The sequence below is a fragment of the Ovis canadensis genome, chromosome 6 (genome assembly GCF_042477335.2).
Source record: "Ovis canadensis isolate MfBH-ARS-UI-01 breed Bighorn chromosome 6, ARS-UI_OviCan_v2, whole genome shotgun sequence".
NCBI lineage: Eukaryota > Metazoa > Chordata > Mammalia > Artiodactyla > Bovidae > Ovis > Ovis canadensis.
The window spans coordinates 130,296,114-130,320,672 of record NC_091250.1 but is presented as its reverse complement, the minus strand read 5'-3'; the positions used below and the strand labels follow the sequence as shown (position 1 = coordinate 130,320,672).

The 24,559-nt window shown below is 56.0% G+C and overlaps 1 protein-coding gene across 2 annotated transcripts in view; it reads right to left on the bottom strand.

The window, feature by feature from the left end:
* Window positions 1-24,559, bottom strand: part of SORCS2 (sortilin related VPS10 domain containing receptor 2) — a 491,847-nt gene that overhangs the window by 294,847 nt on the left and 172,441 nt on the right. For both annotated transcript variants that reach the window (XM_069594798.1, XM_069594797.1), the window contains exon 2: window positions 9,035-9,102. In XM_069594798.1, the coding sequence (XP_069450899.1) occupies window positions 9,035-9,102 (68 nt within the window). The remainder of the gene's footprint in view (window positions 1-9,034; window positions 9,103-24,559) is intronic.

Here is a 24,559-nt window from a genome sequence, read left to right as displayed (position 1 = left end):
AAACCCTCGCGCTCCACAGGGGGAAGGCGTGGCTCAGCCAGCTAACAGGGCTTCCAGGGCTGCAGGGATGAAGGACCAAAACCGAGGCGCGAGCATTAGTCATGTTTCTAAAGGCAGAACGATGCCATCCGCGCTGATTTGTAAATCACACTAAATCCGAGGACATATTGATTGTGGATAGACACATAACCTGTGTACTTAACGCAGGACACCCCCATGGGGATGACTTCTGGGGTCGGGGATAGCGGGCGTGGGGGAGGTGGAAGGAAGGAGGGGAGAGCTGCTCTGGATCCGAACCTGGACGAGTGTAGCCAGGTTTTAAGAGATGGAGAGCCCAGGAAGAAAAAGACGGGGAGCCCGTGTTGGGCTAGACTGCACTCTGCTGCAGTAACAGCAGAAGCCCCAGACTTCAGTGGCTTAAGCCGCATTATTCCTGGTCATGGACCACTGGTTCAGATAAATGACATGACCCCACAATAACCACACGGGAGGCCCGGGGGAGGGAGAAATGCTTGGATTATTTGGTGAGCACGGGGTTGTCTCTGGCACGTGGGTACTCAGGCAGCTGGCACACCGCATTCCACACCCACTGTGTCCATTCAAGATTTCAGGATTAAAGTGAAGACAGAGGAAGAGAATCCCCCCTCCCCCTCCCTCTACCCAGTTCAAAGAGCTGACTCATTGGAAAAGACCCTGATGCTAGAAAGATTGAGGGCAGGAGGAGAAGGGGGCAACAGAGGATGACATGGATAGATGGCATCACCGACTCAATGGACATGAGTTTGAGCAAACACAGGGAGATAGCGGAGGACGGAGGAGCCTGGTGTGCTGCAGTCCATGGGGTCGCAAAGAGTCAGACACGACTGAGCGACTGAACAACAATAACAAGCCCTAACAAAAGGGTGGGGTTCCACCAAGTCACTCAGAGAAAACTCGAGACCCCAGTACTCCCACTCCAGTATTCCCGAGGTTGCCCGACTAAAAGTCTCGCCCAAGGTCACATGTGGGGGTGGAAGGGCAGGGCCGGCATGGCCTCCACAGCGTCCAGGCAGTGTGTGAACAGGGCCGCGGGCTGGGGCTACACGACAGCAGAGGGAAGCGGACCATGGAACGTGAGCCAAGGCCTGCCTTCTCCCTGGCTCAGGACCCCCCCAGCCCCTCTCACAACATCTGATGGCATCGGGGCCAGCTCTGTGCTCCTGGCTCCCGCCCTACCTGCTGGGGTGGCCTCAGAGGCCTGAAGGGTCTTCCTGGTCCCGACAGTGTTTCCCAAGGACCACATCACAGTACGTCCATCCATGCATCCATCCGTCATCTGTCGATCCGTCTCTCTGTCCACCCAGTCGTATGTTTATCTGTACATCTGTCCCTCCCTCCATCCATCTATCCATCCATCTGTATATCCATCCACCCATCCACCCATCTGTATATCCATCCACCCATCCACCCATCTATATATCCGTCCACTCATCTACCCATCTATATATCCATCCACCCATCCACCCATCTATATATCCATCCACTCATCCACCCATCTATATATCCATCCACTCATCTACCCACCCACCCATCTATATATCCATCCACTCATCCACCCATCTATATATCCATCCACCCATCCACCCATCTATATATCCATCCACTCATCTACCCACCCACCCATCTATATATCCATCCACTCATCCACCCATCTATATATCCATCCACCCATCCACCCATCTATATATCCATCCACCCATCCACTCATCCACTCATCTATATATCCATCCACTCATCCACCCATCTATATATCCATCCACCCATCCACCCACCCATCTGTATAGCCATCCATCCATCCACCCATCCACCACCCTGTATATCCATCCCTCCATCCACCCATCCACCCACCTGTATATCCATCCATCCATCCACCCATCCACCCACCCATCTGTATATCCATCCACCCATCCACTCATCTGTATACCCATCCCTCCATCCAACCATCCACCCATCTATATATCCATCCATCCACCCATCCACTCATCCATCTGTATATCCATCCATTCACCCACTCATCCACCCATCTGTATATCCATCCACCCATCCACTCATCTGCATACCCATCCATCCATCTACTCATCTGCATACCCATCCCTCCATCCACCCAACCATCCACATACCCATCCACCCATCCACCCGTCTGCATACCCATCCATCCCTCCCTCCATCCACCCATACACCCAATGCCCAACATCACCTTCTGTACCAGATCTGATCTAGGTTCTGGGCATTGGGAGATCATTGCAGCCGACCCTACTGGTCTCCATCCTCAACCTGTGTATGTTCTGGCAACCAGGGGTCGAAGGGGGCACCATACCATACAGGGGACAAACCATACGCAGGGACCCCCCACCCTTCAGGAGAGATGTGGTAGAGTGCCTGGGGGGCTGAGTTTTGCTGAGCAGTGGGGCAGCTTCTTTGAGGAAAAGAGGTTTACACTGAGATGAAATGTCCACGAGGAGCTGGTACCTGAGGGTCAACATCAAGGGCACAGCATGCAAGTTCTACAGAAGGGATGGACTATACACGATGGTCAAGGTTCAGCCAGCAGGCTGGGGCTGGAGGCTGAGGAGTGAGGGTGAGAGTGGAAGAGGGGATAGGGGGCGGGATGGGAGCTGGGCACGGCGTCCCTGCAGGGGGTGGGGCTTGGGAGCTGGTCTGGGTGCCCCCCAGGGGGGGCGCCAGCGGCATGCTGAGCCTCACTCTTGTCAGCCCAGCCCCCGGCTACTCAAAGTGCGGTCCCTGGAGCAGCAGCCTGGCCCGCACCTGGAAACCTGGTGGACACACAGAGCAGGGAAGCCTGAGCACTCCTGCTCTGGAGCGGCCTTCCTGGGGCTGGTCTCCCCTGGGGCACTTCTGAGAGATTCCCACGCTGAGTCCACGTCTGCCAAGGCAGGGTGGTAGTTTTTAAGACCTTTTCAAGTGACTTTTATGTACCTCCTGCTAAGGACTCACCATCTACACATTTGCCGCTGCTCAGCTCTTGAGGGCTTGCGTCCACCTTGTTGGGAGCATTTATGAGGCCGCCGAGCCCAGCTGGCCATTTGGGATCCAGCTTTGGAGACCCCAAACAGGCCTCTCAGGACCCTAGCCTGGGTGGCTGGCAGAAACCTGGGCTCTTGAGACTCTGGGCCCTGCAGCTTCCCAGAGATGCCCAGAGATGCAGGCATGGGCACTCTCCAGGGGGCTACGTACGGATCATTTTGTCCTAGCATTTGTATCTCCAGGACTGTCTATCCTGACCTCAACGTCGTCACAGGTCTGTCGAGGAGGAAATACAAGCTGCACACCAGGCCTTTAGGTGCCCCGTGAGCGCTTATGTTCTTCTTGCCTGCCCCTGCAGGTTTTGGCCCTGCCCACGGAGCTCCCCAGCCTGGGCTCGGACAGGGCGCCAGGATACATGAGTGTCGGCCGTGGTGGCCACCAGGGCGAGCTGGCAGGACCAGACGTGGGCGTGTGTGTGTGCCACGAGCCTCAGGCCTCACAAGGAGAGGGGTCTGGGGGGCAGCAGTGGGGCAAGCTGGGAAGGGCTGCTGGGACCGCCGAGCACGCGGTGTCCGGAGGGGAGGGTGGCCAAGGGAACAGGGACACAGGGTGCCGCTGCGAGAGCCGCTGGGGAGGCCGGATCCGGGCAGGGGCTGCGCAGCTTCATGGCGGATGTGTCCTGAGCTGAGCAGGGGCATCAGAAAGGTGTGTGTGCCTAGGCACTTCAGTCGTGTCCAGCCCTTTGCCACACTACGGACTGTAGCCCACCAGGCCCCTCTGTCCATGGGATTCTCGAGGCAAGAACACCGGAGTGGGTTGCCGTGCCCTCCTCCAGGGGATCTTCCCCACCCAGGGACTGAGCCCTTGTCTCTTAGTCTCCTGCACTGGCAGGCGGATTCTTTACCGCTAGCACCTCCGTTCACATCCAAACCCCCTGAGGCTGCGTGCGACCATATTTGGAACGATGCCTTTGGAGATGTAATGAAGTTACAGAGTTCGAGATGAGCTCACCCTGGATCGCCCGGGTGGGCCCCAAATCCAATCATAAGTGTCCTTATAAGGAACACATGGAGGAGCAACATGGAGGAGGCCGCGTGAAGACGGAGGCAGAGACTGGAGAGATGCGACCGCTAGGAAGGCCCCCCGCTCCCAGCCCCCAGTTCCCAGGAGCTGGAAGAGGCAGGAAGGAGTGCCTCCAGTGCCTCCAGAGGGAGGCTGGCCCTGCCCGCATCTCCATTTCAGATTCCTGGGCCGTAGGATAGTGGAAGAACATTCTTCTGGTTTTAAGCCCCTAGACCTTGGTCCTTTGCCCCAGCAGTCCAGGGACACTTGCAGAGATTGGACATGTAGGCCAGGGCAGGGTCAGCCGGCTCCTGTAGTTACCATTCACCTCCGGATGGTCCAGGAGGGGAAGTGGACCAGCTCTATGCTTGTCCAACCCCCGAGGCCAATCCGCAGCTTTCTCGGGGAAGGGCTCCCATGCTCCCCCCAACCCCCAGGCTGAGAGGCTGAGCAGAGAACAGTGCCCACACAGAAGGAAGGGGCAGAGGGCTGGATCCTCAAAACCAGCCAGGGAAACAGGGAGAGACACTCCTGCCATGTGGCCCACAAAAGACAGGACAATTAAACCTGCATCCAGCTTAGATTTCAGAGTCATTTCCAGACTGTAAATACCACATCTGTGAGTAAAAATGTATTTATCGCGATTACGCCGGAGAATTCTTGGGAGTCTGGGTGCACGTTCAATAAATGTGTCTTTAATAACCGCACTAAATACGTGTTTGCCAGGCACCAGCACCCCAAACCGCCCTCCACGTGTGCCCTTAACAGCAGACAGAGGGCGGGTGACATTCTGACCAAGGGCCGATGGCAGTCTCTCCTCTTCTAAACAAGCTTGCACGGTCACAACACGGGGGATATGAGCAGGTGATGCTCGCAAGAGAAAACGCGATTAAACCTAGAAACCACTCACCCTCGCTAGGGGTATGGAAATGGCACTGCCTCCCTCTGGGCCGATAGGTTAGCAAGTTCTAGAAAAGCTGTCAGCCCAAAGGTGACCAGGAAGCAGGGCACTGCCCCCGCGGGGTGTTGCGTTCCTCCTGGAAAAGAATTTGGCGTTGCCGCGTGCTAGCCATGAATCTGCTCAGACCGTCTGGCTCAGAAATGGAAAGCAGAAGGGGACGACAGAGGATGAGAAGGCTGGATGGCATCACTGACTCAATGGACGTGAGTCTCAGTGAACTCCGGGAGTTGGTGATGGACAGGGAGGCCTGGCGTGCTGCGATTCATGGGGTTGCAAAGCGTCGGACACGACTGAGCGACTGAACTGAAGACGCTTCCAAGGAAACAAAGAGAGAGGAAAGCGACTTGCCGGAATGTCTCGGAGCTTTGTGTACGGCGTGAAAGCGTTGGTCGCTCAGGCATGTCCGACTCTTTGCGACCCCATGGACTGCAGCCCACCAGGCTCCTCTGTCCACGGGATTCTCTAGGCAAGAATATACTGCAGTGGGTTGCCATGCCCTTCTCCAGGGGATCGTCCCAACAAAGAGACGGAGCCCAGGTCTCCTGCATTGTAGGGAGATTCTTTACCATCTGAGCCACAAGGGAGGCAGGGCTAGGAGTTAGAACAAATAAATCCCAGGGGTGAGTGCACAGCCATAAAAAATAATCACGTGGTCTGTGATACCGCACGGAAAAACGGGAAACTCCTTGCATGTGTGAGAGAGAGAAGGTGCGCAGCTTGATTCTACGTCTCACGGTACGGCAGTCTCAGCACTAGAGAGATGAGATAAACACAGAAATCAGGCCTGACAGGTGGGGATGTGGATGAACTTTCTGGAAATGACTGATGCTTCTGCATGTATTTTTAATAAAGGAGAGGAAATGTCTGAGTCTAGAGACTGATGAGAAAAGAATGTGGAAAATTAAAATCTGTTGATTTGCTTAGGAGGAAAACTAAATTTAGACTGAGTGCTGTTCTGGGGATGGTTCGTATGCAGTCTCCCTCAGTCTTCACGATTTCCCATCCAGGGATGTTTCCACTTTACAGACAAGGAGACAGCAGCTCTTGAGAGGAAAAAGAGCTCCCTGTGGAGACTCTCTGAGGTGGGTGGTTTGTCTTCCTTGAGACAGGTTGGGACTGGAAACCCTTTGCAGCAGAGCTTTCACCTGGACAAACGTCTCCTCGAGCAATAAAATACAAAGAGATATAAGGGACTAAAAACTGCTGCGTGCATGCACCGTTGGAGCAAATTCTGGACAAGATTCACAAAGACCAAAACCCCAGCTGCCACATCTGAAGCCATGTTGTTCTTTAGTCGCTCAGTCCTATCCAGACTCTTTGTGACTCCGTGGACTGTAGCCCACCAGGCTCCTCTGTCCTGGAATTCTCTAGGCAAGAGTACTGGAGTGGGGCTGCCATTTCCTTCTCCAGGGGATTTTCCCAACCCAGGGATTGAACCCGCATCTCCTGCATTGCAGGTGGATTCAACCAGGGAAGCCATGTCTGAAAAGCCAGGAGTAAAAAGAGGTTTTCAGGAGCAAAACAGGGTACTGCGCCTGACCTCTGCACTCAACATCACCAACAGGTGGGCAAACCACCTAAGCCAGCCCTCCTGCCTGACCCTCGGACACACCCCTGCCCTCACTCCATTAAGGAACCAGCTTGGCCCCCCACAGGGAGCAAGCAAAGAAACCTGTTACTTGGTCTCACTCCCTCCTGCTGCAGCAGGGACCCCAGTAAAGCCTTGCCTGAATGTGTAGTCTGGCCTCTTGAATTCAGTCGCCGAGTCATATCCCCATGGACTGCAGCACACCAGGCTTCCCTGCCCTTTACTATCTCCCAGAGTTTGCTCAAACTCATGTCCATTGAGTCGATGATGCCATCCAACCATCTCATCCTCTGCTGCCCCCTTCTCCTGCCTTCAGTCTTTCCCAGCATCAGGGTCTTTTCCAATGAGTTCTTCACATCAGGCGGCCAAAGTATTGGAGCTTCAGCTTCAGCATCAGTCCTTCCAAAGATTAAGGAGGCCAGGAACCCTGTTTGGTAACAGCCTGGTTTCCCTATCTGTATATGAAGAATTCTGAGTCTTGAGGCCACAATGGAGGGCTAGCCAAGGTCATTTCCACCCCCACGAAGCCCCCACAAAGCCTTGCCACAAATTTTAACTCCGCCCAGCAACTCTGGGAAGCAGCACAATGATACCAGGAAGGACTGCTGGCTACTCAAGCCACACTCACAATAACCTCAGCTCTTCTGTCCCGGCTTGTGTAGATGCTGCAGGAGCAGACAGAACCGGCTCCCACACTCCAGGGGATTAACAAACATTCATGGAGACCTGGGCTGACAGGCAGGGGCTGCAGACTGAGTTAACTTAGTAGAAGGACTCTGCTTGGAGCTAGAGAGGACACGTGCCTCTCTCTACTTTGCAGCCAAGGGGACCTGTCCTTGGACCATCCACCTGGCAGGGGAGAACCCTCCAGGAGCCGGCCCTTCTCAAGGAGCCTGGCCCCGAAACCAGTCCCCAAATGCGGACCTTCAAAGGGCAACCAATGAGATTTCATTGGAGCTTTAAAGCTCACGCCACTCTCTGCTTTCATCCCAAACAATGAACAAACAGCCTTATCTACCCCCAGAGGAGCATTTCTGAAAGCAGGCTCCTTGCTGAATGAGGTGCTTCAAGGCATGAGATTGAAACGTCCCAACACATAAAGAAGTGGGGGTCCTGGCCCGCAAAGCATCTGTGGCAGGCGCCTTATCTTGAGGCTGGCATGGAATTGGAAAGCAGGCTGGCAAGTCTGGGAGGCAAGTCGGGGGCTGAAAGGCGCTGGCTCAGAAAGGCACTTCTGCGGGAAAAGGGAAGGAAAACGCAAAGCTGCCCACTCCCCACATTCGCACCAGGGCGACCACACCCGCACAAGTCCACCCTGCTCCTCATCTGGCAAAGGACACAGCCAACTCAGAGCTCATTTCAGCAACTTGCAGGAGCATCAGGGCAACACCTCGGTGAGAACCAACTAGGAAGCAATTATGAGGCCCCTTCACTAAAAGCAAAGCCAAAGGCCAACAGGAAATCAACTCAAGGTGGCGACATGCATGTCAGGAGTCCTGATCAGCAGGTTTCTGTGTTTTTAATAGATTTCAAGTAGAAAAAAGAAAGAATTAATTATTACTTGAGAAACATGTCTTGGAAAGCAAAACGGTTCAACATGCAGAGAAAGTGAAAATGTCGAGTGATGCCCGCAGGACACAGCGTCCTCGCCTGAGAAATGCACTGAAACGCCAGCCCGAGACGCTGGGACCTTTCCTTCCCCTTCCAGGGAGCTTAGGTGCTAAGTCACTTCAGTCCCACTCTGCCTCCGCTGTCCCTGGGATTCTCCAGGCAAGAACGTGCGAGTGGCTTGCTGTGCCGCAGACACAAATGCAAAGCCGACCATAACCCAGATGACATCTCCAGGCCTCCTCCTCGCCCACCTCCCTGAAACCATCAAAGAGGCCGCCTACCTCTTGGACTGAATTCACATTTCACATAGACAGATAACGCCCATCGGCAGTGGTGGGTTCTTTATTTTCCAAGCTCTTGGACTGAGCCAGAGAGAAAGAAAGACCCCCGTTCCGTGAGGCTAATCGGCGTGTCTGGGGGGACTCCGGGCGCTGTGTCGGAAGCTCAGAGCACAAGCAGAGGAAATTGTGCACTGACCTGAATTCACAAGGCAGCCCCCCTCCCCCCTCCTCCCCCCGGGGAGGACGACAGCAAGGGGAAAGGAGCACAGACACAAAGGGGAGAAAGCAAAGACGCCTTCCGACGCCTGTCTGTGCCCAGCCCTGCGTGCGCCGCTGACGGGACTCCTAATTGGCCTTCACCTTCTCCTACACGCATTTTCCAGCGGAAGGGAAGTCGAGAGGCTGCCAACGGGAGGGGCCTGCTCCAGCCCAGCCCCAGGATCCCAGCCCCAGCCTGGAGACGCGCAGGTACAGGAGGAGATGAGGCCCGCCCTCGGGCTGACTTACCGCCACAGAGAACTTTCCAGAACCTTCCCCATGTCTGCGTGGTAATACTTGGTCAGGATCAAGATCACCTGTGATGGCAACAGAGATAAAGGCAGAGATCAGGGGCTTTCAGGGTTCTCAACAGGGCGGGGTATGATGACCCTCCCCTACCCAGGATGGGGTGGAGGGGGGCTCTTCCCATGAGCCCCAGCCGCCAAGCCCCAGAGCACTCAGACCCTATGCTGGTTTCTGCTCCAAAAAGTCGCTCTGTGCTTCACCGTGACACTGGGAACATCCCACGCCCGTGAGGTCCATCCAGCAGTAGCTGCCACTCAGCAGGAATCTCCCCAGCTCAGCCCCAGACTGTAGCCCCAGGGAGCCGAGGAGGAGGTGGTCCCAGTGAGCAGGAACGTATGGGGTGAGGCTTTGTAAGAGGGGCTTTGTCCCCATCCATGCCTTCGAGAACAAGAAGGTGGCCAGAAACAGCAGCTGGGGGCTGCAGGCAAGGATGGGGCAGCCCCAAAGCACATGCTGTCATTAAGGTTCCCCAGAGCAGAGGCCAATGGCAGAGCCGATGACAGCGGGTTGGGAAGGCAGGTGGGGACAGCTGGGACCTGTGGGGGGGGCATGGCGGCTGGGGAGGAGGTGGGCACGAATCATCAAAGGCACACATGATTTTTGTTTTTGGTGCTAAACTGTTCACCACACACACTGGGCCCTAACTTAACAAAGCGTCTTCATTACAGGCCTGTGCAGGAAACATGACTGTTTATAAAAATGAAAATAAATGCACATAAGCAGCCAAAAGTTCCCCACCCGCCCCCCGACCCCGCCAGAATGTATGAACAGCAAGGGAATGGGATTTCATTCACCTGCCGGGCGAGAAAGGGGCCCCCTCTCCCCAATTACTTCACAAGCCTCTGCATTTCCACATACATCAAATTTCATTTCACTCACTGCCAGACCCTATTAGTGGCTCCTAACATCCCCGTTGCCATGGGAACCCCAGGAGGTGAAGCGGGGCCAGCCCCCGGGGTCCCAGCAGAGCGGTCAGCCTGGTTAATTTGGGGTCACCACACACCAAACCCAAGTTTGGTGCCTTCTGGGGAGCAGGGCTTTTCTGCTCTCCGTCTCGGGGGTGTAGTCACTGCCACAGTCTGGTTGATCTTTCTTTCCCTGGTGATTAAAGCAGGGAAGATATAAGGAGGAGATGTCAAGTGAAATGGGACAGTGTGCGTTTTAGAGACAGCGATGATTAAAAAAAAAAAACCCGAGGTCTTGTCAATGGAGGCGCGATCGGCCTGCCTTGCTCGGGAACAAAGCGATTTTCTCCTGCTGGGCTCTTGGGCCGCCAGAGTCAAGCAGGATCCTCTGAAGATCGGGGAAGGCAGCAGAGTGACAGGCCCTGGACGTGCAGGAGACAAGCGTATTTTTAACCTATTGATTTATATTTTATCGTCTTGCTGTTCCCAGAGGGGATTTCAAGAAGCGGGAGCGTGACAGCTGGAAGGGACCTCAAAGTCTGTTTAATCTGGCCCCATCCAGGGCAGAATTGTCAGCCTCGCATCCTTGGAGAGCAGCTGCCATGTGGGCTCTTGCACACCTGGGCGGTGGGGAGCTCAGCGCCTGGCCTGGTGCTCAGGCCCCTCTGTGCGCCGAGCTCAATCTCCTGGTAACTTCTGCCGGTGTGGACTCTGTCCTGCCACAGTGGGCCATCACCAAGGGGCACCCCCTCCCACTCCCTCTGAGTGAGATTCCCGACTCATGCCCACCCCCTTCATTCCAAGCTCCGGCCTTTGCACAAGCTGGTCCTCACTGTGGGACCCTCTTCCTCTCACCCCACCCCCCACCTCTAATACCTGAGTTAAATCCTACTCAGTATTCAGATCGCAGACTAACTGACACCACCTCCAGGAAGTCCCCCAGGCTCCTCCCCTGGATTCACTGTCTCCTCCAAAGTCCTTCAGACCCTGCGCTTCCCATTCTGCCAGCACAGCCCACAGGTCTGTCACCACCCTGAGTCATGAGCCTTTGAGGAGGGTGGGGGCTGTGCCTTGTTTTATGTCCCAGCGCTGGGTACAGAGCCTGCTGTAAAGCAAGCACTCAAACCGCTCATTGGCAGAAATATAGATGGCATTTTCCAAAGTGACGACGACGAAGGCGGCGAAGCCAGGCAGAGGAGATGCCCTGGCCGCCTGCTCACAAGCCACTCTCCCATCAAGAGCATACCACCCCTCTTCCTGCTGGGGCGTAGACTCACCTGCCAGGCACCACGCTGACCCACGAAGTAGGAGGAGAATAGAGGTCCGAGGCCAGGACCCAGGTTGTGCCTGTCTCGGGGTGGACCCAAGGAACTGCCCAGCTGATCAGCCTGGCACCTGAGGAGAGCCGGACAGCCCCAGCTGACACCCCTGATTCTGTAGTTGGCAGTGGGAAGACCCCTCTGCTCTAGGGGCAGACCCTTCAAGCTCCATGTCCCTCAGTCTCTGGGTCTATCCCCTGGAGGAGCAAGTGGCAACCCACTCCAGTGTTCTTGCATGGAAAATCCCATGGATGGAGGAGCCTGGTGCGCTACAGTACATGGGGTCCCAAAGAGTCGGACACAGCTGAGTAATTGAGCATGCACGCAGGCAAGCATTAGTTCCCAGGGGAAAAGAGAAAGAAAAGAAAAGTGTAGTCTTTCAGTTGTGTCCAATCCTTGCAACCCCATGGACTACAACCTGCCAGGTTCCTCCGCCCATGGGATTCTCCAGGCAAGAACACTGGAGTGGGTTGCCATTCCCTTCTCCAGGGGATCTTCCCGACCCAGGGATCTAACTTCGGTCTTCTGCATTGCAGGCAGACGCTTTACTATCTGAGTCAACAGGGAATCCCAGTTCCTAGGGGAAGGGGCTGTTGATCAAAACACAGGAGGGAGGCATTTTGATATCACTGACTGGAAAAAAAAATAAAATCACCTGAACATTCACAGTGAATTGGAAACTGCACCAGTTTCATAAGAGATCTGTATTCTGTTTTCAGGAGACCACCCTGGGGGCCCCAGAGGATCGTGGACGCAGCCTAATTCAATGTAAACAAGGCGCCCAACCTCAGGTACAGATGGGACTTGGGTCCTGGTGGGCTCCGTGCGCTGGGCAAGAAGGCTGCCCTACAGCGGGTGCTAAAGAAGGGGATGTCGGGGTGACCTCCTGGAGGACACGGGGCTGTGGCCTTGGCCTGGCTAGGCTGCGTCTGCAGGACGGCAGCTTGCTGGCTGACCTTCCGGGAGGCCCGTGGGCACCTCCCTGCCTCGAGCCTTAGAGCTGCTTCATGTCACCTCGGCCTTTGGCCTCCCTGAGCCCAGCATCCCCCTCCGTCTGCGGGGATAACGTAGGACTCAGCCAATGCCTCACCCAATAGCAGAGCTGTTCTTGGGCCCACGTCTCGAGGGTTAGGACGTCCTCCTGGGCCAGCCCTGGTGGGCCCTGGTGCCTCACTCGCTCCCTGCACTTAGAAGGATGCCAGCCCAGGGAGGCACAGGCTAGACCAGGACAGATGGGAGAGACGTGGGCAGGACGGGCTCACGACGGAGCTCTTTCCGGGCCCCGGGACACACTGCAGCGGGAACACGACAGCAGGCAGTCACAGCCCATCGCCCCGTGGCCCGGCACTCCCACTTAGGGAGCTCTTCCATGGATGTCCCCGTGCACATGAACTGATGGTGTCCCGAGCAAATGCCCGCAAGCTGTTTATAGCAGCTGGAGACTAGAAGCTCCGTGCAGACCCACCCACAGGCCTGGCCGGCTCGCCGGGATGCAGCTGCCCACAGGGACATGAGGCGGCGTCCAAGAGCAAAGACGCACCATGGAGACTGCAGAAAGGACACGCCCTCCCCCTCCCCGCCAGGAGGCCAGCTCAGTGAGTGGAGCCGGGAAGGAGCAGTGTCGTGTCCCTTCTGTGTTCAGAACGGGAGAGGCGGACCCCCTGAGCCGAACTCTGTAGCACGGTTCCGATGGTAGGTTTTCTGTTCCTTGAATTTTACCTCCATTAAAAAAGGGAGAGAGGATAATGGTCGATACTCATTTCTGCTTAAAGACGCATGGTGACACACTAGAGGGGGCAGAAGGGACTTTCTACAGGGTGGCCTTGGGGGAGGGGGAGGGCTGACAGGAGGAGAGGGGTGATCTCCACTGGGGACCCTTTACTATCTGCAGCCCTCTGAACCATTGGCCTGTCAGCCACTCCACCTCCACACATCAGGGGCATGTGTACGTGTGTGTGTGTGTGTGTGTGTGTGTGTGTGTGTGAGCTTGGGTCAGCGATTCCGTCTCCACACATCAGGGGCATGCGTGCACGTGTGTGTGTGTGTGTGTGTGTGTGTGTGTGTGAGCTTGGGTCAGTGATTCCGTCTCCACACAAGAAGGGCATGCGTGCACGTGTGTGTGTGTGTGTGTGTGTGTGTGTGTGTGTGTGTGAGCTCGGGCTGCAGGGCCACTGCAGGGCACCTCACCTCTGATGAACCCTCATATCTGGTCATAGTCTTTCTCCCTCCTACCTTCAAAACATGAAAAATAAATGCTCATTTTCATGCTGGTGGGGCTGGCGTACATGGCTGGCAAAGATTAGACCCTGATGAAAGCTTTCAGCTGGTGCTTAATCACTGCTTCCAGTGAAGCACGCTGACAAACCCCTTCATAACTGAGCAGGGCTGCCTGGACCCTGAGGCAGTCCTGCTCCCTCGGGGGCAGAGAGGGCGTCGGACCAAGTGACGGAAACCTGAAGGAGGTCCTCACCCGGATGGTCCCCAGCCCTCAACCAGACATGAGTGTGAATGGTGATACGGGGGCAGGCGCGGACCCCTGCCCCTCAAAAGCACCAGTCTTCTCCCTGAAAGCTTGCACACAGGCGGCCAGGAGAGAACGCATGTTCTCACACTGTTTCCCCCAACAGCCCTGTAAATGGGCCCCTGGTTCCCACTTCGCATGGGAAGTGGAGGTGGGAGGGGCAGTGGCCACTCCCAGAGGCACACTCGGGAGACGGTGGAACTAGAACCAGACCCGCTGGCCTGAGGCCGAGCCCATGGCTCCTAGAACAGCCTCCTGGGGAGTTCTCACCAGCCCGAGCTGAAGAGGAAGGGGCTTCCTGCTGACCACAAGGCAGCCGGATGGCCCTCACCCTACCCCGAAGGAAGGCCGTGGGCTCAGCAGTGGACGCCTTCGCCGAGATGCATCCGCCCAAAGAAGTCAACTCTGTTAAGAGAAATCGATTCCACGTTTATTTACCACGGAAAGGAATCCTGTTTCTCTCTGCTAAAGGCCCTGGAGGGGAAGGGTGAAGATTCATCAGGCTCAGAAAGCCATGTGGTGTGGGTGCTAGTTCTCCAGAGTCGGGCCTTGGCAGAGCTCAGCGCTTCCCAGTAGACACCCCAGACTGCATGGGTGTCCTCATTCACTGCCGCGACCCCAGGAGGCTCACCTGCTCTGCCCTCTCTCCCTCCTCCATGAAGCCCTCCTGGACTCTCCATGATGGGGAACTCCCCACATGCTCCAGGAGCCCCCTGGAGGTTCTCACTCCCAACCGGGCCATTAAAGCACTTGTCAAGGCTGCCGATGGCACCAGACATCTTCCTCCAGCAGAAACCTCCGCAGAGCAGAGAGCCTGGGTCCCCACCTGCCACGCCCTGCCTCTGGATTCAGTGCCTGGGGCCCCCCGGCTCCAGGCTCCTCTGCAGAGCCCAGAGGACTTCACAAGGGGACAACCGTGTTCCCAGAGCCCGAGGGGTCTGGTCTGAATCCTGGTTCCACAATTGAGGAGCCTTGTGCTCTCGGGGGCTCGGTTTCCTCATCTGTGACACAGACGCTGTGTCGGCTCCCAGGGCTGGAGCAGAGATGGAATGAGCGGGTCCACAGTGAGCTGGGTTAGGGCCAGGGTTAGAGCTGGGACTCAAGTTAGAGTTTGTGTGAGGTTTAGGGTGAGGGTTAGGTTTAAAGTTTGGGGCAAATGGGGCTCCAGCAAGCGTCAGATTCAGGGCTGGGGTGGGACGGGAGGTGGCATGGGCCTTCTCTGTGAAACATTGTTTTGCATCTCACGGTCTGGGCAGCACGTGTTTAGCGATGCTCCTGAGAAGCACTGTGTCTGGCAGTGTAGGTGAGTTGCTATGATGTGAAAGTGAAAGTATTAGATACTCAGTCGCATCTGACTCTTTGAGACCCCCTGGATTGCAGCCCACCAAGCTCCTCTGTCCATGAAATCCTCCAGGCAAGAATACTGGAGAGGGAAGCCATTTCCTTCTCCAGGGGATCTTCCCAACCCAGGGAGTCAAACCTGGGTCTCCTGTCTTGCAGGCAGATTCTTTACCGTCTGAACCTCCAGGGAAGCATCGTACGTGTTAGTGTAGATGACAAGGAAATATCCGTGAGAAGCTTGTTAAATAAGTCAGTGAACAGTCAGACCCATCCACTCACCACCGTAGGCTCCTCTGCCGCCTCTGTGCCCATCCTCCTTTATCCCCTGGCCCAGACCCCTGACCTCTCCACCTACTGGGCCAGCATAGCTGCCACCTCCTCCAGGAAGCCTTCCAGATGTCTCCAGACGAGGCTGCCGATTTGATTACATCAGATTTCCTGACAGCGAGCGTGAGCTCAAGCACAATGTTTTGGGGCTGAGCCCCATCCCCTCACCATCTTGCTCCGCCCTGAAGCCCAGCACCAGGGTGAGACCCGTGGCAGGGGAAGGTGCACAGCCCGTGGGTGAACCTACGTGGCTGCGCCTTGCCCCTCCCTGCTCTAGTGCCACTTCCTAGCCAGCAACCCTGGAGGATAAAGGCCACACGCCTCCCAGTGGCTGTGATGACAAAGCGTGGCGATAACACGGGTGAAGGGCCTGGCACCCCACTGACTCAACCGAGGGGGGCTGGCCAGTGGACTGTGCCTTCCCTCCTCAGCAACGAAGGTGATGCCCAGGCCCTTGGTGATGCCTCGCCATGCTCTGAGACACCCAGCCCCAAAGAGTATCCCTCTCTGAGGTCACAGAGCTCTGACCCCATTCAGCCATTCTGTCTTGGTCACAGGAATAGAGATCAGAGGCCACCCAGCAAGTCCCAAGTAGGACCTCACTTCATCTCCCTGGTATCTGAGCGATCTCTCCTCCCTACCCACTCCCCCAAGCTTAGGGAAAGCAGGGAGAGCAGGAGCAGAGGAGGTTGGAGGGGAGGGGGGCGGCCCTGGGAAGGGGCGATCACTGCTCTCTGTGGATGCAGAAGCCAGGTGACCCTACGGAAGCCCCTTGTTCAGAAGCTTCTGCCAAGACAACAAGGCAATCCAAGGACGGCCTTTTGGAGGCTTGGGGAGGGGGCGGGAGGTTTCGTGGGACTCTGGGTGGGAGGGCACTGGTTCCTCTCCCTCCTAGGAGGAAGGACACAGATGTACACAGAGGATGTTGGCCAAACAAGGCAGACACAGCAGTTTGGATCTGGGCACCAGCTTCAACCCGAAGGCAGGATTCTCTGCAAAGGAGCTCAGGTTCCACTTTCCCGGTTCTGCCGGCTCACAGAGCAATGTCATCAGAGGAAGCCAGGTGAAGCGAACATGGGTCTCGGCACTATTTCTGTAACTTCTTGTTATTTTAAAATAATAAAAAGAGAGTAAGACTTGGGAGACACACCAGCCAGATGCATGCAGAAGTAAACAGACGGAGACTACGCAAGCTCCCACCTCCCCGCACCCTGAGGGCGCCTGGAGACACGGCTGAGCCTGCGGCCACCCTCCATCCCACTCTCCAACCGGCCCCGTGTTGGAGACCAAGGCCCATAAAAACGCCATCATAGCAGCAGCCACGGTGGGGTCCCTCTGCGTGATGGGCAGGCCCGGCTCAGGGGTCCCCAGCACGTGGGGACCAGCCAGAGCCGGGGATGCAAGAAGTAAAAGAGGACGTCGGAGGCGAGGAAGAGAACAGCTCACAGGAGCCGTGGCCTTGAACCCGTGACCCCACCCACCAGCGGCCATAGCCCCTTCTCCCTGGAAGAGACAGCAAGAGGCAGGCGCCCGAGGGTCGGGTCCCTGGGGGGCTTCTCCAGGGCCCTGCGGTGTCCACACTGGCAGCTGAAGTGCAGTCGTCTGCCAAGGCACACTGTTCACCTGAACCCATTTCCCGACGCAGCCGCCCGGCCCTCCTGGACAGCAGGTGTGATCGAGACTCGCTTCCAGCCCACAGAGTCCAGCACGGCAGCAGCAAGTGCACTGGGCCAGGAAAACCTCCTCCCGATCATCTTATTGCATGAAAAGCAGACGGATTTACTCTACTGGGCCCCACGCTGAGCACTTCCTAGATGTCAGCTCGTTTAATCCTCCCAGGGGCCCTGGTTGCCGGGAACCACTCTGTCCCCATTTTCCAGGTACGCACGTCGGGGCACACCAGGGGAGGCCGCCCTGACTTGAGAACACAGCCCTGAGGCCTCTGGGAGTCTGGCTGGAAGAAAGGCCCTTTGCCCTGCATCCTGGTTGAACTCGCCAGTGTGGGGCTGGAGGACACCAAAGCACGCTTCCTGCTGTAATCGAACTCCCATCCTGAGCTTTGGCCCCTGGAGGGGCCTGGTAAAGCAGGCTCAGAGCTATCCTGGAGCTAAAGAGCATAACTGGCAGTGGAGCCCCGGGCTCACGGACCCCAGTGCTGCCTGACAGCTGACAGATTCTCCCCACTTATGGGCTTTCCTCAACCTTGGAGGGTCAGGCCCTGGGCACCAGGCTGGGCTCAGGGTCGGGGCACCCATCCCACCCTAGCCCACCGCGAGCCCACTGCGACCTGGCCAAGTCCCCAGTAGGCTCTCCACTGACTTTGCACTGGGTGTTTTACGGTTCCAGTTTCAGATCGCGGCATGTCAGTATTTCACTACTCCTCTGAGAGCCCTCGTCCAAACAAAAGGCTATATTAAAGCTGATTTATTCGTAATGCCTCAAAGCCACCACACAGACAGGCTGACCCCCAGAGCATCCGGAGCCGGGGCCAGGTCTCCAGCCCCGCCTTTGTGGCAGCATTCGCCACGGTTCGGGAATGAATGAGCAAGTGAACACACAGGTGGACAGCACATGCCAATCAGGCAGGACAGACAGCTGCCCACCTGGAAGAGACCCCGCCTACCTGAACAGGCCCCGCCCACTTCAACAGGCCCCGCCCCTCACCCTTTCTCTTGATCCCACCCTGCTGCACTCAGCCTTCAGCTTGCTGTTCCTAAGTGCCCATGTCCTGCCCCATCCTCCTCTCCCTGCTGGGAACATCCTAACTCCTCCCAGGAGCTCCTCCCAGGCACGTCTGTTTGGGAAGACTTCAGGCACCTTTTGCCCGCCTCCTGCTCTGAGCCCCCACAGAGCCAGGACGTGGTGGGTTAGATACAGCCCCCACAAAGGATGTCCCCCTGGAGCCTGCGGAGGCGTCTACCAGCCAAGGAACCCCAAGAATGGCCAGCAGCCCCCAGAAGCTGGGGGAGGGGCCTGGGGCAGACTCTCAACAGCTTGGGAAGGGACCAGCCCTGCCAACCCCTTGACTTTGCGTTTCCAGTCTCCAGACCCTGGGAGGATAAATCTCTGCTATTTAACCACTCTGTTTGTGGTGCTTTGCTAAGGCCACGCCAGGACACTGATCAGGCACCCCAGGCACTCGCCCACCTTCCAGATGGGGACACTGACGCTCAACTTGTAGGAGGTGACGGCTGGGAATGGGCAGGGCTGGGATCTCCACCGGGGGCTGCCTGACTCCACAGTTAGGGACCCCTCCCACTGCTCCAGTTGCCTCTTCAAACAGAGAGCCGGTCCCAGACAGCAGGGGCCCTTGAGAGGCTCTGCACAGCTGACCAGCTCCCTGGGGACCCCTGCTCACTCCCAGCCGCCAGTTCCCCTTGGGAGGTGCTGGGCTCCCAGTTTGGGCTGGGCCTTAACAGAGAGCAAGTGAGCGCCTGCTCAACCCCTCCATCAATCAGCCACCTTCACAGGCACGCAGCCCAGTGTTTAAAAAAATAGAGTTGAGAACTAAGCTTTGAAAGAATCCCTATAAATCAAAATCAGTCAGCAGAAAATAAATGGAGGAACATTACTGATCTGTGGAAAACGGCGTTTTTACATCAAATCTGTTTGAGGGATAAAGTGTATTTTAATAGGTGGGTCTTCATCGACGTTTCCACCTCAGCTGTCCTTTAAAAATATTATTTACCCTCCATTGCTCATGACCTGATTGAATTTTAATTTCACTCATCCCTCCTTTTTAACAGTCACTCGAAGTAAAGTTTTTAATGAAATTACAGGACTTTTTTCCCCCTCCTGGCCTTCACTCTTCAAAATGATGCTCGGTGTTTCTACTACCTGGAAGAGCTGGTGTTTTTCAGATCTATTTATGGTAATAAAGGATAATTGGAGAAACTGTGATGTTGCTGGGCCACCTTCTCTTGACATAAAATGCGCCCGGGGAATCTCTTGGAGGGGGGTGGAAATTGCTGATACTGGTTCTAAAACAGAAAGCCCTCCCCAGGCTCCCATGCCCGCCGCCTCCCCACCCCCACCCGTCTGCTGTCAGAAAACTGCATGTTCGTTACTTCCAAGAATTTCTCTTTGGAGAAGATGCTGTCATGTCAGAACAGAGGAGCTCAGAACAAAGGAAGTGTGGGCAATGGGGTAATGAAGACTTTGGCTGCATCCAGCCGGGGAGGCTAAGATTTGGGGGGGACACAGCAGCCCCTGAACAGGTCTCTTGACCTCACGGAGTCCAGACAGGCAGGTCACCCAACAAGACCCATCCCTCAGGAGTGCCAGGAAAGCAGGGAGGCTGGTGGATCAGCTACCAGCTTGGAAAGAGTCCACCAGTGCTCCTCGGAGACCTGCAAAGATGAATTTATTTCCCAAGAAAGCCAGCGGGAGAGACCAACGACGGATTCTCTCCGTTTCCAGAATCGGCTCCTCTCAGCCATCTGTGGGTGCAAAATGACTTCTGGGGGCCTCAGGCATTTGGGCCTCTGCGGGCCACTTCCTCCGTAAAAGATATTAGCACTTCTATTTTGCAGCTGCATTGGTGTTTAAAAAAAGAGGATATATTCCTATTATATATTGAAATGTTTCCGTGACCTAAAACTTTATTTCTTCTTTTTCTGATTTTAAAGGACAGTAAGACACTTTTGTGGGTCTCTAAATGGGTCGTGGGCCCTGGTACGGAGCCCCGTATGTGCAGGAGACCCTCACCGGCCCACCACCTCTGCTGTCCAACTGCAGCACGCCCCCAGCCCCCCTCACCTGCTGGGTTCTCAAGTGCAGGCGGGTCGGCAATGCATGCCCCCTCAGCTGGGAGGAGAGTGGCTGTCACCTCTCCTCTGGAAGGGGGCCCTGCTAAGAATCTCAGCAAACCTATGAACATACAGGCGCATCAGCACCATTTTCCGCTCCATTCCAGGGTTTACAGACCAGTCTGGGACCCAGTATGGGGCTTCCCTGATGGCTTAGTTGGTAAAGAATGCGCCTGCAATGCAGGAGACCCTGGTTCAATTCCTGGGTTGGGAAGATCCGCTGGAGAAGGGCTAGGCTACCCACTCCAGTATTCTTGGGCTTCCCTGGTGGCTCAGCTGATAAAGAATCCGCCCGCAATGTGGGAGACCTGGGTTCGATCCCTGGGATGGAAAGATCCCCTGGAGAAGGGAAAGGCCAGTATTCTGGCCTGGAGAACTCCATGGACTGTATAGTCCATGGGATCACAAAGAGTCGGGCACCGCTGAGAGACTTTTTCAATGTCACTGGGACCCAATCAATCTATGGGCCAATAAGCCCTTTCCACTTCTGCTGCAGGGCAGACAGGAAATCAATTTCAAACTCATCTCGGTGGCCTTGACCAGTCGTGGGGCCCGTCCAGAGGGGTCTGGACTCTGTGCCTTGTACTGAGTGTGGGGACGGCCTGGAGACGTCGCCCGGGAACCCGCTGTGCTCCCAGGACTGCTGCCCCGATGTAGACGAGGAGGGCGAGGCCTGCACACCCAGGCGTGAGCGCCCCCGTGTCTCCTGCGGCCCGGACCCCTCACCTGCAGCCCAGACCTGCAGGCCAGGACCCCCTCCATCACTCCCCCACTCAGCCCCAGGCACCAGCTTTACCCCACTCCTGGCCCTGAGATGCCTCCCTGCCCCGAGTGATGCCACCCACACCTTGTGGTCCTCGGCGCCTCTCCCGTCTCAGGCTTTCCCGATGATGCCCTGTCTTCTGACAGTCACTTTCTTCCTCGTATCCCACCCTAGTTCACCAGCCCGTTTTCTCCCTGGAAGCTCCTAGAGAAGCAGGTTGGTTCCTCTTCGTTACTACTGAACGCATGCCATCACGTCTCCTCTGACACTTCATGGTTGGGGTCCATCCCTCCTGGAGCACAGGGACCAAGGGCTTGCCTGTCCCACCTCCCCAGCACCTGGCACACAGTAGGTCTTCTGGCTGTGAGCAGCTGTGGGCTACAGACAGCTGGTACACCAGAGTTGTCAGGCTGTCAGAGCAGAGGAAGGCTCTCACCGGGACGTCTCAGGAGGTTGGAGATTAGCTGTGTCTGCTATCCACTATCCCTGGACATTGCTTCAAAGAAGGTTTACATCATACTTTGAATTAGAAAGAGAATGGTAGGGGTAGGGGGGCAGCTGGAGTGGCATTTCCTTCTGCCCAGAGGCCCCTTGCTCAGTCACCTTGGGGGAACTCAGCCTTCCCCGATGAGGAGAAGGAGGAGGGCTTTCTTCAGAAAGGGGACATTTTAAGGGCAGCTGCCAGTGGCAGGGGCTGGTGGGGAGGGCAGGTCTTCGGCGTCACATCCTGGGGAAAGCTGTCCCTAGTGTGAGTCAGCCTCGAGCACAGCCTGCCCCCTCCAGGGCTCACCTCCTGGCTCTGGGGTCCCCGTCTCTGTCACAGCCCCGGCCTGAACACTCTCTCAGCTGGGCTGCAGGTTAGGGGGCCATCCCAGTCCCCTTCAATCCTTGTCAATCCCCCAGGAATCCTTGTCAGCATTGCTTAGCCAAACGCCTCAAAAACACCAGTGTCTGATCATACAGGGACCACCTTCAACATCTGCACCAGAATCACCCACCAGGAGGGCACATTCGGAAGTTTTTTAGATATGGTAAAGAATCCACCTGCAGTACAGGAGACCCAGGTTGGATCCCTGGGTTGGGAAGATCCCCTGGAGAAGGGAATGGCTACCCACTCCGGTGTTCTGGCCTGGAGAATTCAATGGAGAGAGGAGCCTGGTGGGCTACAGTCCATGGGGTGGCAAAGAGTTGGACACCACTGACCCAATAACACTTCACTTCTTTTACTTAAATGGGAAACTTCCACACCATTTCTAGAAATGGAAAAGAGAGCAACTCCGACAAGGAAGTCAATGGGAAGTACCCACAAAGCAAACTCAACGAAAACAAAGCGTCCTCTCCTGCTCTGTGTGGTTTACCCAAGACGAGCCCAGGGCCTGGGGCTGCCCTCAACTTGTAAGGGAAGCAGGGCACGGTCAGAGGTGTGCTCACCCGGGCCAGGCTCTGGGACGATGGACACGAGAGTGTGACTCCTGCCAGGCCTCCGGGGTCATTGGGTGCTCCTGTCCCGGCCCCTCCACGGCGGCAGAAGTTCCACTCTTGAGAAAACGCCCAGCTTCTCTGATTACAGAATCCCGGACATGCCCAGCTTCCCTGCCATGGCTCCAGCAACCTGGAATCCAGTGATGGGGAGCTCACCACCTCGCCAAGAGAACTCCAGCAGGACCAGAAGTGTCCATGAGATCATTGACAAGCCCCAGCAACTTCCTTTTCTGTAAGACCAGGCTGCCCACAGCTCAGCCTCAGCGAGCGCTCTTTCTGTAAAGCCAAAAAGCTGGGGGGCGTGCAGGCCAGATTCCTATCTGTGAGCAGCGGCTCCCTTCAAATAGAGCCAGGCTTGCACACAGGGCCTCCCCAGTGGCTCAGTGGAAAAGAGTCTGCCTGCAGTGCGTGAGACACCAGAGACACGGGTTCCATCCCTGGGTTGGAAAGATCCCCTGGAGGAGAAAAGGCAACCCGCTCCAGTATTCTTGCCTGGAAAATCCCATGGACAGAGGAGCCTGGAGGGCTACAGTCCATGGGGGTCTCAAAGAGTCGGACATGAGTCAGTGTCTAAACAGAAAGTACACAGAGGCTCAGGCTAAGCCCGGAATCCCAGGCTGATGTTGAGCATGTCTTTGAGAACAGTGACCCACCCCCCACCTCTGCTGGCTGTTATCTCAGCTTCTGCCACACAAGCATCCTCACTGAGGCAGCCTCTTTGCAAGACTCTGGCCCCGGGAGAAGGTTCTCCCAGTGTTACTCCCAGAAACCGCCCCTCCCGGCCCAGGCAGCATCAGATGTTCACACGTTTTCTGGAAGTGGCTGCTACTATGGAGGCCCGTGATCGCAGATGTCTCACCTCTCCTAACCTGGCCCCCAGCTGGCACTGGGTGGCTGGGGAGGCAGAATGGAGTTGGAGGACTTGGGGAATGGGTGGGGGCAGGACCAGCTCCAGGAAGAAGCAAACCATCCCAGTGGATGCTTTGAACGTCTGAGACTAAGCATTTTAAGAAAAGAATTTTAAAAATAATGTTGGGTGGTCTCTAAAAAGCAAATGCCTGCAGCTCTCTTCACCATGTTTGCTAAGCATGCCACAGCCTGAAAGAATGTGGACTTTCAGAGTGGCCTTAGTATAAATCTTCCAAACAAAGCAACATATTGCTAGTGAGTCCCTTGTCTCTGCTGAGAAAAAGAGTCCAGAAAACCTCAGGGTCTATAAAATTCTGCCCTATTCTAGCTAAGCAGCTTGGGCAGGTTGCCCATCACTCCCAGCCTTGGACATCCTACGTGTAAAATGGGACTCCAGTAATATCTGCGTGAGGAGAATGTTTAGTGAGGAGGTGAATACCACATGAACCTCACCTGCGGATGGTAAGGCCTCACTCACACACCGTTGTGACTGCAGCACCCCAGCCAAGTGGCCGTTCAGCTTGCATGTCATATGAGGGAGGCTCCCTACTTCCCACAGCTCGTCCTTGTGTTTAACTGAACCTGTCTCCCTGAGGGGCTACCGACCAGCCCAGCTCTGCCTCGGGATAGCACAGGCTGCATCTGACCCCTGAACAGCAGTCCTGACCTCCCTCCCTACCCCGAGGCTCAAGTCTCCCAGCCCCCACTGAACTTGCCACAAACCAGTGAACTAGGGAGTAAACCAGAGCCCAGCTGCAATTTCTAAACGAGTCCTTCTTTTCAAAGCAAGTCCATACGGAGAGGTGACCTGTCCCCCAGTTTGCCTCCCTCCATCCCAGGCATCCTCAGCCACCCTCCCAGCACAGGGTCCAGGGCCACAGAATTCCAAGATACCCGCACGCTTGCATTTCAGATGTGTGATCAACATGCTGATTACACCAGATCAGACAAAGACAGGTTCTGCATGATACGGAAAAAGGAGCGGGATCTGATAAAAGGCTCTCTTGCTGCCTTCTCAGCCAAGGTCAATCACAAATGCCAAGAATTCATCTGTGTCATGTGGCACAATGGAGCCAGAAGAGAAACCTGCCCT